We start from the raw sequence: 14,642 nt of genomic DNA, 5'->3' as shown, positions 1-14,642 counted from the left end.
CTGTGGGAATGACGCCGCCCTCACTGCCGGCGGCCCGGCGGCGGCTGCACCCTGCGGGGTCCGTCCAGGGAACGGGGCGGGGGCTGTGGTCCCGGGGACGGTAACCCCGATGCCTTCTCTCTGCGCTCCCACGGTGATCCCTCTCCCGGGTGGCAGAGCTGTGGCCTCATGCCGTCCCACACGCACACACCCAGGCCCCACGGCCTTGCACACGTGTGCACGCACCCTCCCGCACACTCACGTGCACGCGTAGACCTGTGGCCGCCTAAGGGGGGAGTGGGTGCCGGGCCGTGGCCTCTGGACTTGCAGCCTGCGGAGCCCAGGGCGGGTCAGTGGTCTCGGGCCGAACCTGGAGAGGCTCCCGGCTGGAGCACCAGGCGGGACAGTCACAGGAGCCAGTCCCGCCCCTCGGCCTGACGCAGGGGCGGGTCCTGGGGAGGAGAGGCTGGTGAAGACGCGAGGGCTGAGCAGGGGTCAGCGTCAGCCTCAGACCCGCCGCTCTGGACGAGGGTCCCCGGGCCCCAGCTCCCGCTCCTCCTCCACACCCGCTCTGTCCACTCCCTGCCCGCATCCCTGCCCTGGGCTTCCTGCCTCTTTCCAGACCTTTAGGGGCAGCTGCCCGGTCCCTTCCCTCACCCTGCTCTCTGCTGGGGCCACTAGAGGGCGCCCCGCTGCCAGGTCCCCGACAGGCCAGCCTGGTCGGAGCCACACGGGGCAGGACTCACAGGCCCGCACCCTCCCTCTGTCCCAGGGACTGGCCCTAAGAGCCGGCCCCGGAGCTGGTGGCCCGGCCTCCCCAGGCTGGCCCCTCCCTGCCACCTTTCGCGGGTGCGGTCGGTGAGGCGTGGGGAACACCAGGGCCGGGCCTCGGGTCTCCCGCAGGTGCCGTGGGCGTCGCTCTGCTGGACCTAAAGCCTGTGGACAGCGGAGTCAGCCTCTCCTGAGCCGCTTCCTGCTCCAGCCGGTGCCCCTCGGAGGAGCCTGCCCACCGCGTGCCCTTGGCGTGGGGGCACCCCACTCCCTCTGCTCGGAGACGCCGTCTCCTCTGGGCAGGCAGCCCTCGGCCTCTCCGGCCCCTCCCGCCTCGGCCCGGGCTCCGCTGGGCCGTCTTCTCAGCCTTCCTCAGCGACCCTCTCCCGCCCCGTCCGTCCTGCAGCCACCCGGGGGTTCCCAGCATCCCTCGCCGCCCCCACCCCCGCTGGTCCCACAGCCCCACCCGGAAAGTGGGTTAATATCCACCACCTCCCGCTGGAGACCAGGAGAGAAGCGGGTCTGCCTGGAGGCGGGAGTCAGCGGAGGGCGATGACGGGCTCAGGGCTCCTCACAGGGCAGCGCGGACGGACGGACGGACGGACGGACGGACGCAGCCTTAGCCCTGCAGGCGCTGCTCGCCTCCGGCCTCCAGCCTCCCTCCTTTCCACACCAGGCCTGGCAGACAGGGCGGGACGCGTGGCCTCGTCCTCTGAACCGCGGAGATCGTGTGCCCCCCACCCTGTGCCCTCCCCACCCGCGGGTGCCCAGAGCCTGCAGGGGGCCGGCCCCGGAGCAGGAGTTGGCGGGGGCTGATTAATATGCTATACGCTCGGGTTTAATTGGAGCGTAATTGCAATCCATATGCCCGTTAAGGTAATTACACTTATAAACCTAATCTAACCCACAGCTCAGCGGGCGCGGCGCTCATTAAGGCTCCGTAATTAACATTCACAGGAACCTCGCAATTATGGAGTATCCTCTACGCTGGCCTTCGGGCTGGGAATGAGGCCGCCCGCCTCCCGGGGCCTCTGACGCTGCACCTCGGGCTCCAGGCACGAGAGCCCCCTCCCTCCCCGGTGGGGTCGGTGCCCGTCACTCGGCTGCCCCGCTCGGCGGGGCTCTGGCTCCGCAGACTCAGCCTGACAGCCAGGTGTTGACAGTGACAAATGCATGTGGAACGAGAGGCAAAGCCAAACTCGGGGCACGGGCGCTTCTGGGGCTCCCCGCCCCTCCTGCACCTGCGGGGCCGCCCCGTGCCCTCCTCCCTGCCCTGGGCTGGGCCCGGGGAGCTGTGCCCACACGGTGCCCGGGTCCGCGGGAGGGCAGCCTGGGCCTGGGCCGGGCACTCACCACGCTGCCCGGCTCCCACCGCCGGCGAACACGGAACCGCGCGGCTCGGGACCCCGTTACTGAGGCGGAGCCCTGGGTCCCCGATGTTCTGTGTTTCCTCCCGTGTGGGCCGCGAGCAGCTGTCTCCCCGACGGAAACAGCCGTTCTCGGCTCCAGCGGAGCCGCTCCTGCCCAGAGCTCTCGGGAGGGTGTTGGGGGAAGAGCTCCCGGGAGGGTGTTGGGGGAAGAGCTCCCGGGAGGGTGTTGGGGGAAACCTCAAGGCGCTCATTTTCCTCTCCACCTTCCCGGGGCCTGGACGCTGGGAGTTAGAAATAAAGACGCAGCCGTGGCCAGGCAGGCCCTGCCCTCCCCCAGCCCCCCTCCCTCCGTGGTTCCCCGTAGACCCAATTGGGGGTGGGGCCGGCAGTGGGGCAGGGCTGTGGACAGTGGGCCGGCTGGCCCCGCCCCCCCAATGGGGAGCGGGGGTGGGGTGGGGGGAGGTTGATGGAGGTCAGCTGCCAGGGGAGGAGCCGTGGGTAGTTGGCCGGCTGGCCCTGCCCCTGATTGGAGTGGGGGGGCGATCTGGGGTGGGGCCATATGTGGGGAGGGGCTGCAGGAGATTGGCCAGCTGGCCCTGCCCCCTGTTGGGGTAGGGGGGTGATCAGGGGTGGGGCTGGCCAAGGGGAGGGGCTGTGGGCTGATGGGGTGGTGGGGGCCCATTGGGGCGGGGCCAGTTGGGAGGAGGGGCCACAGGAGGTTGGCCGGCTGCCCCTCTCACCCTCTGCCCCCAGATCAGGCCGGTTTCCTGGCCACAGTGGGTGTAATAGCGACCTTTTTATACATATAGACACAGTCACAGGAGAAACGGGGGGTAATGAGCAGCCTGGAAGGAGCAGCTGGAGACCCCCCTGTGTGACCACAGCAACATCGAATAGCATTTGGGCGTGTTTCCCCCAGACCCCCCGCCCCCCGCTTTTTAAGGTGCTGTGCAAACACGACTGGGGTTGTGTGTGATTCCGTTTTACGGCACGTGCTTGTCCGCATTGGAACAGACTGTGTGTGTCCTATCTGGGCCGAGGCTGGGGCGGGGGCGGGGGGGGAGGTCCTAAAACATCCCTCTCGGGGCTTTGCACGGGGAGCGCCTGAAAGGAAGACCGAAGCCCCCAAGCCGGAGCGAGGACCTGGCCTGGGGGCCTGGGGTGTGCGCTCGGCGGCCCATCGAGCCCGAAGCCGGGCGGTCCCAGCGCCTGCGGCCTGGCTGCAGGGGACACTTTGCCATTATTTTTAGAGAGAGTGGAAAGAGAGAGAGAGAGAGAGGGAGAGAGAGAGGAGCATCAATGTGAGAGCCTGCAGCTCAGGTACATGCCCTTGACCAGAATCGAACCCGGATCCTTCCGTCTGCAGGCTGATGCTCTACCCACTGAGCCACACCAGCTCAGGCCGGGCTCGAGCTCTCCTCCCGCCACTTTTATTCAGCCCGGACGGCCCCTCGGGGGCTTTCGCGCAGTCAGACGTGGGGGGACTTGTGGTGCGCGCGGGTCTCCGGGCTGCGGCGTGGGGGTCCCGGGGAGGGCTCACTGCGCCCACGCGGCCACGCCGCTGTGACGGTCGAGGTTGGTCCCGGGTTCTCGTGTGAATGTAAACACGTCCCTTTTACGTGACTGGACTCACCCGTGGCTGCAGAGCCGAACAATCGTGTTTCTCTCCCTTAATACACCCCGCGTGTCCGTGCCTCCTCCCCGCCCCCAGGCCACGGCGTGGAACACACTTTGCACCGTTGTGCACTTAAGGATTCCCAGACTGGAGACAGTGTTTCCACTTTCCCGCTATTTCAAACAGTGTCCGGGTGAGAATCCCCATACAGACATCGCTGTTTGTAAAAAAAGTCTTTTTATTGTGGAGGAATTTCATAACCACGGAACAGCACCGGGGGCAGTGTTCCCACCCGCGCCACCCGCTTCCTCTCCGGTGACACCTTACGTTTCCGCGGTTCCCTGGTGGCAGCTAAGGCACACGTCGGCTCACACATCGCCAACCCCAGGCTGTGTTTGGGTTTCATCACAAACATGTTTTTGTGTGTGTGCTTGAGGGTTTCTTTAAAATAAGTTCCCCAGAGTGCAACTGCGGGCCAGAGGGAGGAAATGGACGGTGCACCCTGCTCCCCACCCCCGTAAGTCACCGGGAAGCCTCAGAGACAACCGACGTGAGAAGGAATTGAAAATATCCTTGTCGCCCTGGCTGGTGTGGCTCAGTGGATGGAGCGTCCGCCTGCAGACTGAAGGGTCCCAGGTTCCATTCCAGTCAAGGGCACGTACCCAGTTTGTGGGCTCAATCTCCAGTGGGGGGCATGCCTCCTGCACGCCCCACACTGGGGATGGAGCCCGCAACCTGGGCCTGTGCCCTGACAGGGAATTGAACCCTGACCTCCTGGTTCATAGGTCAATGCTCAACCACTGAGCCACGCCCCTGATCTGCAGCCCCCCTGATCCACAGCCCCCCATCTGCAGCCCCTGCCCCGATCTGCAGGCCCCTGATCTGCAGCCCCCCCCACTCCGGTCCACAGCCCCCCTGGGTCCACAGCCCCCCCATCTGCAGCCCCCTCTGATCTGCAGCCCCCCCCCCCCCCCATCCGCAGCCCCCTGTGCAGCGACTCCGGCTCGGCGTGAATGCGTCTTTATCCCAGGCCGGACGGGGTGCTGGCCGCTCGGGCTGCGGTGCTGGGAGCCGGCCGCTGCCAACGCCAGTTGTTTGACCGAACGTTTCCAGGCCAAGTCCTTTCAGGAAAGCTCTCTCCGCCCGGCGTCCTGGCTTTGCACCGTCATTCTTTCCAAATACCTGTGTACACAGCTCATGCCTCCAATCACACGGCGTTCTCTCCCTCTCCCCCTTCCCGCCCTCCCCCCGCCCCTCAATGCAGAGGAAATGGGGGTGGGTGAGGGAGGTGAGCGTTTCGGGGCTGGGGCTGCAGAGCGAGCCATGGCCGAGGCCTGGGCAGGGAAGTGCCACTGGCTGCCACGGAGTCGTGGTGCCACGGGCGCCCGCCCACGGGGAATGCTGGGACGTCACCACGGGTGTCCCTGTTGGCGTCCCTCATTATGCCTGTGAGCTTTTTAAAAAATATATACTTTTATTGATTTCAGAGATGAAAGAGGGGGGAAGAGAAAGAGAAACATCCATGATGAGAGAATCACGGATCAGCTGCCTCCTGCACGCCCCACACTGTATGGAGCCCGCACCCGGGCCTGGGCCCTGACCGGGAATTGAACCCTGACCTCCTGGTTCCTAGGTCGACGCTCCATCGCTGAGCCCCGCGGCCGGGCCTCCTGTGAGGTCTCACAGGCCGGGCTTGGTTAATAGTCGTCTCTGTATGTACGTGCCCCCTTCCCCACGGGGGACGGGGCCCACGCTGGCCTTGGCCTTGCGCTCCGCGGAGCGAGGGCTGGAAGGACAGTCGGGGTCTTCCTCGTGCTCAGGATGCGCCATCGGAGCCGAGAGGACTCTCCTGGCCCAGGTGTGACGAGGGCATTGGCACCCCCCCCCCCGCTCCCTGTGGGGACCGGGACGTGGCAGCCCCAGGCCAGACGCTGCAGGAGGGCAGGGGGTTGTCCCGCCCGCCCGCCCGGGGCTCCCCACATCCAAACGGGGCCTGTCCCATGGGAGGCACCAGTGACGCTCGGCTGAGGGCAGGGGGCCTCCCTGCAGGAGACGGGATGGGTCCAAGGCCCAGCAACCTGCTCAGGGACAGAGGGGGTGCGGGGGGGGGGGGGGGGAGCCCCTGCCCAGCCTGCTTCCTAGACCCAAACCAGAGGCGGGTCACACAGGTGCTCACGGGGGACGGGCCGGCAGCGCCGTGTCCGCTGTCGGAGGCCCACGCGGCCCTCTCTCCGCAGGAAGCAGGATCCGGTCCCAGCTCCCACCGTGCGGTCGGCGACCTGCCTGCCTCCTCTGGGGGCCTGCCCAGCTCCAGGGCCTCTGTGGGAGCCGCAGCCTCTGCAACGTGGACAGCGCCCCCTGCGGCTCAGGGAGGAAACATACCTGAGGGCAGACCCCCCCCCAGTGCGGCCGCGGGGGCTGCCCCGGGCGGGGCCCCAGGCCTGTGTGTTGGGGCGGTTGAGGGCTCCCCAGAACGAGGGGGGGGCCGGCCTGGGAGACCAGAGCCGATGGAGTGATGTCCGGAGCAGCCCGGCTTCCGAGTGGAGAGGAAGGTTCCTCTCGCCCGTCCCAGGCGCCGCCGCAGCGGGGCTCCGAGCACGAGCGGCCGGTGTGGGCCTGCGCCCGGCGGCCTCCCCGAGCCCTGATCGGTACCAGGCGCCGGCCCGACGGTGATGAGTGAGGTGCGTCCGTCACCCTTCGCGGTGGGAGGTGCTAAGCCGAGCCGGGGAGGGGCCGGACCTGCCGCTTCCTCCAGGCCTCGTTTCTGTGCCTCGGTTTCCCCCTCTGGACGCCCTCTGGTCTCTGCTCGGCCTCCGCCTCGGGCCACGGGTAGCAGCTGTGCGAGCGGAGCGGGCAGCCTCTTCCCCGCTGGGCTGCCCGGGCCAGGGCCTGTGCCTTCCCGTCCTGAGCTCCGGTCGTTATCTATCGGGGGGACACGGGTGCCACCCCCAGGACAGCTGAGGAGGTGCCGCACGGTGCCCGGCCAGAGCGCCCCTGCCGTCCCCCAGGCCCCTGGCCCAGCCCCAGGGCCGCGCAGGGCGGCGAGGAGCCGGGCCTTCCGAGGGGCTGCTCAGCGATGGAGGGACCCCCGCCCCACGCTCCCTCTCCCGGGCTCCGCACGAGAACCCAGAGTCGGGCGTGCCAGACCCGGCCTCCGCGGCCTGGCCTCCAGAGCGGGGGGGGGGGGGGTGGGGGGGGGGGGTGGCGTTTCCAGGGGAAGCGGAGGGGCGCCGCCCTGGGCCTGGGGCCACGGGGACTCGGCCGTTGCAGGCTGCGAGGGGCCGGGCCGCTGGTTCCCACCTGACCACACGCCAGGTGGCACCACGTTCTCATCACCGTGTTCGGAGCAGCTGCAGGCACCTGTGCAGGCGGGGGGGGGGGGGGGGGGAGAGGGGCTGCCCGGGCCGCCCTGTGCCAGAGCCCAGCTCCCAGGGGCCCCCCACGCCGCCCCCCGGGCTCGGCTCCCAGGGGGTCTGGCCGTGTAGCAGGTGCTCCCAGCTGCTTGTGAGGCAGACACTGGCGCCGGGCCCTGGGTGGGCCACTCACCCCCGGGGCCTCCCTCCCTCAGCAGCAGGGACTGCGGCAGCCCTGCCCGTGGGGGCCCGCACCAGGTCCCCAGGGAGAGGGCTCAGGGACTGTCACTGCTGTGAGAGATGATGTGACAGCGTCCCGGGGCCTGGAGGCCTGGCCCTCTCTGGGAGGAGTCCCTTTAGAGCGCCCGGGGCGTCCATCCCGGGCCAGCACCCGGCATCTCTGTGGGCGACACGGGCCTGGTGGGCTGGGCCCCGAGGGGAGCCCCGCGGAGAAGGTCCTTGTCTTCTCCTCCGGCCAGAGTGGCCCTCGAGGGTGCCCTCCCCCCTCCCCCGCACCTGCCGCCCATCCCCCCTCCTAGGCCACCCTGTGCGGGCTGTACTGTCTCACCGACCCCCCACCGCAGCCCCGGGAGGCTCTGCACCCCCTTGCAGGTGAGGGAATCGGGGCTCGGCGTGGCAGTGTCCCAAGTCACACGCGGTGAGGCCCCCTCCGCCAGGCCCAGCGGACCGCATGGCAGGAAGGCCGCGCACGCCCAACGGGGCGCCCCCCCCCCCCACGCTGGGAGCAGGAGGCCACCACAGACGCCCCGACCTCAGAAGCTCCCCGCCCGGAGGGGGCGGCACAGTTAAGCAGACAGTGCGGTGGAGTGACGGGGCTCCATGGGGTCCACAGGTGCCCGGAGCAGAGCGGGCACCGCCCCGAGGGGAGGCGCCGGCTCCTGGGAATGAGGGAGGGCCGGCAGTGCTCGGGGCGGGGCAGCCCATCCGATGCCGCAGGGGCAGCAGGAACCCATGGGTGCCGGGACTAGGGAGACAACGGGGAACGGGGGAGTGGGGCCACCTCGAGGCCGCCAGCCCATTCGGGGGGCAGCCGCCTGTGCCGCTCCCGTTTGCCTGGGGCGTGCCGGCACCGCCTCAGAGCGAGGCCCCGCTTCTGTTTCTGAAAGTCACTCTGTGGGCCCCGCACCCGCCGGGCCTCCGGTTGGTGTCTGGCCGCACCGGCCTGTGAATTGGGCAGCGGCTGGGGCAGGGCTGGGCCCTCAGGAACCTCCCTGTCAGTGTGAGGGCGGCTCCCGAGACCGCCGCACACCGGGGGGCAGCGCGTGGCACACCCACACATTTTCGGCCGCCGCCTCTGCCCTCTCACCGCCCCAGGTGCCCGCGGGGAGTGGGCAGCGAGAACCGCGCAGGAAACAGCTGGCGCTGTGGCCGGTTCTGGCTGACAAGGCGCCACCGGCTGGAACCCGCGGTAAACAGGCCGGTTCCTCCCTCCGGCAGAGCGGCCGGGCGGGGCAGGGCCCACGGGAGTCCCTCCTCGGCCGGGCCTGGCCCCCTGCCCGGGCCTGGGCCTGGGTGGCGTGGCCCCTGCTCGGGCCTGGCCTGGGCGCCGGCCACCGGGAGGCCCAGACCAGGAGGCCGGTGTCCCCGGCGCGGGGCGGCCGCGGGGCTCTCCGCACCTCGTGGGGTCCCTGTGGTCGGTGCCTCCCTCTCATTTCCTCGTGGGTTTTCCACCAACAGCGAGCCGTCCTCACTGCACAGCCAGCACCTCCGGCCGCCCCGTCTGGAGCCTGCGGGGGGCGGGGGGCGCCCGCCTGGCCGAGGTCACCAGCACATCGGGGCTCCGGGTGGAGACCGTGTCCCACGCACCAAGGGAAGGGCCGCTAACATGAGCACGAAGCCAGCGCGCAGGGTGGAGCCCCGGCTCCGCACGCCCTGCCGTGACTGGGCAGGTGCCAGCCCTCTGTCCGTGTCCATGTCCGTGTCCATGTCCGTGTCCTCATCTGGCGTGGATGCGCCGGGTGCCCGCCCCGGGGCTGTCCCTCGTCCTGGGGGTGCAGTGTATGTGGCTCACCCCCCCCCCCCGCCAGGGACCTCCGCCCGCACCTCAGGCCCCCACAGCCCACTGCCGGGGGCACATCTTTGTGGGTTTCGTGGTCCAGCCCCCACGGTGTGCGGGGTGGAGGCCCCACGAGCCACAGACCAGCATGGAGGGGGCTCGGCCTTCGGGGCGGGCGGGGCCAGGCGAGTACCTCCACGCACCCGGGTCCCCGAGCCCTGAGCAGCGTCGTGTAACGAAGACAGAAAAGCCCACGATGTCCTCTGTGTTGGCAAACACCGCCGGCTGCTAATGCAATCCTTTCTTTTAATGGATTCTCGAATTTAAATGACATGTAATTAAACATAATTAGCCACGTATGCCGTTCGGCTAGTACCGTGTGCAGAGGGGGCTGGCCAGAGTCTCATCACTACGTGGCTTCTTTTTTTTTTTTTTATAATATATTTTTATTGATTTCAGAAAGAGGAAGGGAGAGGGAGAGAAACATCAGTGATGAGAGAATATCATGATCGGCTGCCTCCTGCACGCCCCCTACTGGGGATCGAGCTGCAACCCGGGCCTGTGCCCTGACCGGAATCGAACCCGGGACCCTTCAGTCTGCAGCCCAACGCTCTATCCACTGAGCCAAACAGGCCAGGGCCACAAGGCGTCTTCTTTTATGGGCAGATTTCTCGTGCCCCTTGGGGCTGCGTTCCTTTGATGGACCGTAGAGCTGGCCTGAGGGCCTGGAGGGGCCCGAGGAGGGGGTCCCGGGGCAGGTGCCAGGGACGTGATGATGAGCGGGGCGGGGGGGGGGGTGTTTGCAGGGGGGGTGTCTGTTCCGCTTCGAGCCCTGGCCTCGGGCCCGCCCGAGAGCTTGCCCTCCGGCGCCGCCACCTGGGCCCCCACGTGGCCAACCTGACGGACGGCCTCTGCCCCTCCCCAGGCCCAGCGACGAGCACCATCCCGAGGTGAAGGCTGACGGCTACGTGGACAACCTGGCGGAGGCCGTGGACCTGCTGCTGCAGCACGCGGACAAGTGACGGCCTTCTGGGAAGGTCCCAGCCTCCTGCCACCCCCCCCCCCCCAGTGCCCAGGCCACCCCGGGCTCTGCCCTCACCCTCCACAGGCAGGCGAGGGGCCCAGCCAGACGGCGCGGGCGGCCGGCCCTTCCTCTCTCCCTCCCCGGCCTCCCCAGCCCCTTGCAGCTTGTCCCTCCCTTGTGGCCTGCTCCCTGCCCGCGGCCCTGTGAAGTCTCCAGAGAATAAAACCCCCAGGCATGGGCCTGAGGTGCCCCGGGAATACGGGAACCCCCGAATGCACGTGCTCTCCAGGGGCACCGGGTCCTGTGAATGCTCCTCCACGTGGGCCCCAGGCAGGTCCCGGCCTCGTCACCCAACCTTCCTGGCCTTTTAGCTCGGAGCCTGGAGGGCACGGGCCTTCCCTCAGCCAGTCAGCCCCCGCTGAGCCAGCCCCGGGCACTGCCCCGCCCCCACCCGGACTCAGTGGCCACTCAGCACCTCCCCCTTCCCCCCCCCACACACACAGGACGCAGCACACTGTCCTGTCCCCACAAGTCACCTGTGGAGCCCAAAGCTGGGGCAGCTCCCAGGGCCTCTGAGCGGCGGGCACCAGCGTGGTCCGCGGCCCCGGGTGGCCCGTGGGGTCTGAAAGGCTGGCGACCGCCGCTCAGGACCGCGTGCTGCAGAGCGAGAACGGTAACGCCCGGACGGGCTGCGGGCAGAGGCCCTTCCTGGAGCCATAACGCCATAGACTCGGTCACGCCCACTGTGTGCAGGACACTGACCGTGAAATAAAGCCTCCAGCCTGTGGCGGCGTGGGCTCGGCTGCTGTGGGCCGGGCGGGAGGGGAGGCGGGGGGAGGTTGGGGGGCGGGGACTTGAATCACTGAACAGCAGAGGCTGGGCCCTGGGACTCCTCACCTGCCCAACCCTTTCACTTAACAGGACCTCCCGTGTCCTAGGCACCGCCCTGTGGGCAGATCGCGTGGCCAACGGGCTGTGCAATGAGGCGAGCCTCTCCACGGGGCGTCAGCCACGCCCCGACCTGGGGGCGGGCACAGGGACCGTGTGCCCGGAGCCCACTCGGCCCAGCTGGGTGCCCGGCAGGGCAGTGAGCCATCCTGTCCCCGGGGGCTGTGGGCCCAGCCGGGGCCATCTCCTTGGCGACCCCGGTGGCAGGTGCCCGCGAGCTCTGGACCGGCCCGGCGGTCGGCAGCACAGTGATGCAGGAACCGCCCCGCGGCCTGGCTCTCAGCACCGGGCCCGAGCCGATGCTCTCGGGGGCTCTGAAAGGCGGTTCTCCCACCATCTGGACTTGGAGGTTACAGACGGGTGTCTCTACTCTGCTGCCCTGGGGGTCCTGGCTCCCGGTGGAGTGGGCTCAGGAGCCGAGCCCTCCACCTCTCTCTCTCTCTCTCTCTCTCTCTCTCTCTCTCTCACACACACACACACACACACACACACACACACACACACACACACGGCCTGGGCACGGGGCTACCCAGACGGCACCTCTAGAAGGGTCCCCCACCCCCCAGCCATAGCCCGCCTCCCGCTGGGTCCTCACAACCCCCCTGTGCCCAGCCTCCCCACAGTGTGGAGTCCACTGCCCCATCTCACAGACGCCCCGAGGCTCAGTGACGGGGGTCCAGGCCCTGCCCGGCTGTGGGGGCCGCCGGTTAGCCACGCCCAACAGAAACCAGACAGACAGCTCCAGCGGGTGGACATGAGACCAGGAAGCTTTATTTACACAGTAAAAGTAACAAGCGAGTTCCTGAGACTAGAGGGCGCTAGTGCAAGGCAGCGTGGCCCGTGGGGGGGGGGGGGGGGCAGCTGCGGGGAGGAGGTGGCCAGACCCCACGCCTGGGCCCACGGGGGCTCTGCCGGGCAGGGGCCTGGCCTACCCTACCCGCTCAGGCCGCCACCCTTCCTGGAGTTTGGCAAGACACGCCAGAGCCCCAGAAACAGGCTCACTGTCAGCGAGCCCCCAGGACACCCCACACACCGGCAACACAATTTGCCGGAGAGACTGTGCTAGCAGGTCAGGCTCCCGTCCCCGCTGTGGCCTGCGACATCTTGTTCTTTCAGGAGGCCTGGCTTTCCGCGCTGGCGCCAGCGGGAGGGGTTTGAGCAACAGTGACTGTGGCAGGAGGCAGTCCGTGGGCCACACCCACGGGCCAGGCCAGGCGGCCACAGCCCGGCGTCTGCAGGGACCGCTCACGCCCCGGGCACAGCCCGAGCGGTCATCACTGGGTGACCGGCCCCAGGCCGAGGGCACGCCGGTACCCTGAGCAGAGGCAGGCGCAGGCCGCCCGAGGCCCCCGGGCAGCCCCCGCGGGTGGGAAGCCACACGCTCTGCACAGGGACAGCCATTCGGACGTCAGGTTTGGTTTGATCACGTGGCTTCTCCTTTATTGGCATTTTCCTCCGGGTACAAACTCACGAAACTTTCCTGCTACAAAAATCGTGTTGAAAAGTAAGGCTTTCTGAGAATGGAAATGGGTGTGTGGTCAGAGAAGCCCGGGCCGGGGGGCCGTGCGTGCCGTGGGCCTGGGCCCGGCCACCGGGAGTAAGGCAAGAGACGGCGGCATGTAAACGGTGAGGCCGGCAGCGCCCGCCCGCGCCGGGGCCGGCAGATTTCACCACCTTCCGGGCCTGCGAGCCCATTGGCTGGGGAGGGGCCTTTGGGGTGAGGGGCCACGTGAGAGGGGGCCGCTCCTCCCCACCCGTCGCCCAGAGCCACCACCCGGCCCTTGTCCTGCAGGCCCGGCAGCCCGCCCTCCCTCCTGGCTCGGATGTCCTCCTCGGAGCAGGTCATGGGCACCGGCTGAGGCAGGACCCCACAGCAGTGAGGCTCCGGCAGGGCGAGCCGCCGGCCTGCCCCGGCCCCTGGGAACAGTCCCCGGGTCAGAGGGAGCCTCCCTCCAGGACCAGGGGGCTGGGGGATGGAGCAGATGGGCCTCTCCGGGCAGGGTGGCAGAACCTTCTAGAAGTCTGCCCTCTCCAACCAAAAGACAAATAACAACCAGCCCACGGCTCTCCCCTCCGAGAAGGGGCAGGGCCATCCCTCCCCGCGCTGCTGCGGCGTGGGCGTGGCCAAGGAGCTGCCGGGCAGCACGGCCCCGAGGGCCCGGGAGCCGGGAGAGGGCCAGCTGCCGGGCCTGGAGTCCCCCTTCCCGACCGCGCCCTGGGCGGCAGGAGGACGTGCTGGCGGATGGACCCGCGGGGCAGGAGGGGAGGGGAGTCTGAGAGGAGGTCACCTGCACTACAGCCCTGGGACACCCCGCCACGTGCTCCCGCCTTTGCCCCAGGAACGGCACCTGGGCTGCCGGCCGGCTCAGCCCCGCCCCTCGCCGTGGGCGCCTGCAGTGCGGGCCGGGAGCCGGGCCTGCTCCTTCCCAGGGGGACTGCCTTCGAGGCCGTGGGCCCAATCCTCGTGCCTCCCACCCGGCCGCCGAGGACACGGAGCACATGGTCTCTAAATGCGGGTGCTGTCGGTCACCTGAAGGCGGCCCAGCCTCCGCGGATTACCGCCAAGAACAGGCGCACCCGCACCCGCCTGGTGGGGACGGGCGAGATGTGCTCGTGGACCTCGGGCCTCCAGCTCTGGTCTCCACGGCCCCGAGGGGTGCGCCCGGGGTGGGCGGCCCCCCTCCCTGTTCCCCCAGCCCGCACGCCCACCATGCTCCCGCCGGGACCTCACCACCACCTCCACGGCGTGGCGGGGCAGCATCCCGGCCGATCTGTAGAAAAGCCGCCTGCACACCCGCACCTGCGCCACCTCTCCCGACGTAAGAAGTGGAGGGTGTGGAGCTCGGTGGGCCCTGTCCTCGGGAAGGCAAAGCGGAGCCGGGTCCCGCCAGGAACCCCAGGGCGCACGCACCGGCTGTTCTTAGCCGCTCGGGAAGAGGAGCCACAGCTCATAAGCCCACCCAACGGCTACTGTGTGCGGAGGGTGCCGAGGTCGTTAAGGCCCAATTCCAACAGCCACGCGGTCGTCTGCAGCTGGGCCGGGCTGGGGCGGCGGAGTGAAGTCTGGGGGGGGGGCAGGCTCCTCGCCGCCGCCACAGGGCTGTCAGGGCGGGAGGAGCAGGGCGGGTGCATGTGCACCTGGAGCTCTGGGCCTGGGGCGGGCTGTGGCCAGGAGGCAGCAGTGAACACACTCCGCTCCCGGGGCCTGTCTCCAGGTGGACGGGGCCCTGACTAAAGCCCCAGGGAGTGCCCACACCACCGAGCAGGCGCCTGGAGTTCCGCAGGGGGCTGTGCAGGCCCGCGACCAGCCCCGAGCGGCCAGCGACACCCCACCCTGACCTGGGCACGGGGTCCCCGGAGCGGCCAGCGACACCCCACCCTGACCTGGGCACAGGGTCCCCGGAGCGGCCAGCGACACCGCACCCTGACCTGGGCACGGGGTCCCCGGAGCGGCCAGCGACACCCCACCCTGACCTGGGCACAGGGTCCCCGGAGCGGCCAGCGACACCGCACCCTGACCTGGGCACAGGGTCCCCGGAGCGGCGACACCGCACCCTGACCTGGG

General features: G+C 69.1%; 1 protein-coding gene across 4 annotated transcripts in view; it reads left to right on the top strand.

Moving 5' to 3' along the window:
• Nucleotides 1-10,910, top strand: part of LHPP (phospholysine phosphohistidine inorganic pyrophosphate phosphatase) — a 35,715-nt gene extending 24,805 nt beyond the window's left edge. For 2 of the 4 annotated variants that reach the window (XM_054729057.1, XM_054729059.1), the window contains exon 7: nucleotides 10,031-10,910. In XM_054729057.1, coding sequence (XP_054585032.1) covers nucleotides 10,031-10,127 — 97 coding nt within the window. In that variant the 3' untranslated portion in view covers nucleotides 10,128-10,910. The remainder of the gene's footprint in view (nucleotides 1-10,030) is intronic. The other 2 variants (XM_054729058.1, XM_054729060.1) reach the window with 2 other exon arrangements.
• Nucleotides 10,911-14,642: the final 3,732 nt, after the last annotated feature.

The sequence above is a fragment of the Eptesicus fuscus genome, chromosome 17 (assembly GCF_027574615.1).
Source record: "Eptesicus fuscus isolate TK198812 chromosome 17, DD_ASM_mEF_20220401, whole genome shotgun sequence".
Classification (NCBI taxonomy): Eukaryota; Metazoa; Chordata; class Mammalia; order Chiroptera; family Vespertilionidae; genus Eptesicus; species Eptesicus fuscus.
This window is presented reverse-complemented; position numbering and strand designations above follow the sequence as displayed.